Source organism: Nicotiana tomentosiformis, chromosome 2 (genome assembly GCF_000390325.3).
Source record: "Nicotiana tomentosiformis chromosome 2, ASM39032v3, whole genome shotgun sequence".
Taxonomy (NCBI): Eukaryota; Viridiplantae; Streptophyta; class Magnoliopsida; order Solanales; family Solanaceae; genus Nicotiana; species Nicotiana tomentosiformis.
In genome coordinates this window covers 109,475,771-109,477,815 of record NC_090813.1, presented here as the reverse complement: position 1 = coordinate 109,477,815, position 2,045 = coordinate 109,475,771, and the positions used below count along the sequence as shown (strand labels likewise).

At 49.5% G+C, this 2,045-nt stretch overlaps 1 protein-coding gene across 1 annotated transcript; it reads left to right on the top strand.

Moving 5' to 3' along the window:
• The first annotated feature begins 283 nt into the window (after positions 1-283).
• On the top strand, positions 284-1,423 carry LOC138905378 (cilia- and flagella-associated protein 58-like). The gene is made up of 2 exons (XM_070193895.1): positions 284-526; positions 839-1,423. Exons 1-2 carry the CDS (start codon positions 284-286, stop codon positions 1,421-1,423), a joined length of 828 nt encoding a protein of 275 aa, XP_070049996.1.
• The last annotated feature ends 622 nt before the right edge of the window (positions 1,424-2,045 follow it).

Genomic DNA, 2,045 nt, shown 5'->3' with positions numbered 1-2,045 from the left:
GCCCTCATTTCGAAAGAGAAAGGCTACGCCCTCGATTTTTGCCCATGTTTCAACCGCGACTGATCCTATCTTTGTCCCGACTCCTCCTGTTGTTGCATCCGACTCTGTTTCTACTTCTGCCGTAGAGATTTTGATTCCTCATCTATATTCTCTTATTGATGAGGACGATGAGCCTTTGCCTAGTGATGGAGATCTCTAACCTCGAAAGAGGAGGTCTATGGATGCTGGTGAATGAGTCATCCAGGTCGTTGATGTGGCAGAAGGGGACTTTTTGCTGTGTGAGATGACGATTATTATAGTAGGGGATGATGTCGAGCTGAATTCCGAGGCTCCGAGGTCGGTGGGAGCCGATGTGTATGTATCTCTTCCCTCCGCGGTGATGAAGACTGGAGATATGGTTGCTGATGTTCTCTACCCTTCGCGGCGAGAGGAGGCATCGACTTCTCAAATAGTCATGGATACTTCCTTGCCTGCTAACGAGAGGGGCAAAGGCATCGCTGAGGAGGGCGATGATTCAGGTTCTGACGTTGATGTGGACGACCTGAGGATGATGGAGGAAGGGCTTACCTAGCTTGAGATAAGGTTGGGGGGGTCTACGAGGACTATCGCGATCCCCGAGGATCGTGACTTATTGAAGAACACCGAGGAGGTAGTCCCTGCCCTCGGCCCTCTCTATTCCGAGATAGAGGGTAAGACCTTTAAATAAATAGATGATGGTGATTTGTCGAGGAGCATTGCTGGCCTAGCTCTTAGGGTGAGTGTTTGTGCTTCGACCTTTTTTTTTTCAGGGCATATTTGGTTCTGACTTCTTTCTTCTCTTTCCTTTTTATGATTGCAGGCGGTGATTTTGGAGATCGAGAGTGCCCGGAGGGAGAAGAGGCGTAAAGAAATCTTTGTGAAATTGAAAGATAAGTATTTTGAGTATCGTGGCAAGTATCGAGATCTCTGCAGGCGATTTCGTGAAGGCGGCGATATGCAGGCCCTTCGGGATGAGTTGAAAGAGAAGGATGATGATATGGTGCAAGCCATCAAAAAATGTAGCATCCTTGAGGGGACCTTGAGGAGTAGGGAAGAGGAGCTTGACGTCAGCAAGGGTGTGGAGGCTCAATACAGTGACCTTCAAGCTCAAGTGGTCGAGTTGCGGGGGCAGTTAGAAGAGTGCCAATTTCAACTAGAGGCCCTCAATAGTGAGATCACCGAGAAGCAAAAGGAGCTTGAGAAGGCAGAGTCCTCTCGTTTGGATGCTCGGAGGAAAATGGAGATGCTTGAGTTGGCGAATAGGACTCTTCGAGCCGAGCGGGAGAATGATCAATCAACGGCGAGAGCCAAGGAAGATCGACTCAAGGAGAGGATCATAGAGCTAGAGAAAGATAACTCAGTTCTTCATGATCGAGTGGCAGCTTTGAAGGCCGAGAAGTATTAATTACTTACACAACAGTCCTTTTCCCGTATCTCAAATTTTCCCAATGTACCTCAGGAGTTATATGAAGAATGGATTCATGCCGAGGCCCAGTTAGATGTGTTTTGAGATTTGCATGCGGCGGGGTCCGTTTCTCAAGCTTCCCTTGAAGATGCTCATGTTAAGGCTCATGAATCCCCAGTCGCTTATGGATATGAACCCGCTATGCCTGAGGCCGATGAGGAGGATGGGGACGAGGGTGTAGACCGGCTTGAGAAGACCTCCTGGTATGATACCGCTTATCCTCAGGGCGAAGGTGGCGATGGCGAGGGGATCGAGATGGTGAGTGTATCGGTGGTCAGGGTGGTGATGCTGTTGAAGACCGAGTTGGCGAGTGCACTGAAGGCCAATCGCGGGTGATAGACCGTTTGAGCTTGTGAGTGGTGACGAACTTCACGAGTGGTGGTGAACTTCACGTTGTTGATGGAGGCGTCATTGCCTCCGCCGATGATCATGTTGATAGTACGAGCTGGTGATGGCGGTTTCGGCAGGCCTTGCTGTTCACGTCCTCTAGCGAAGTTGGTTCTACCCTAGTCGCTTAACAGCTTTTTGAGGTATCCCTATCGCAACATGTTTATGACTTCTT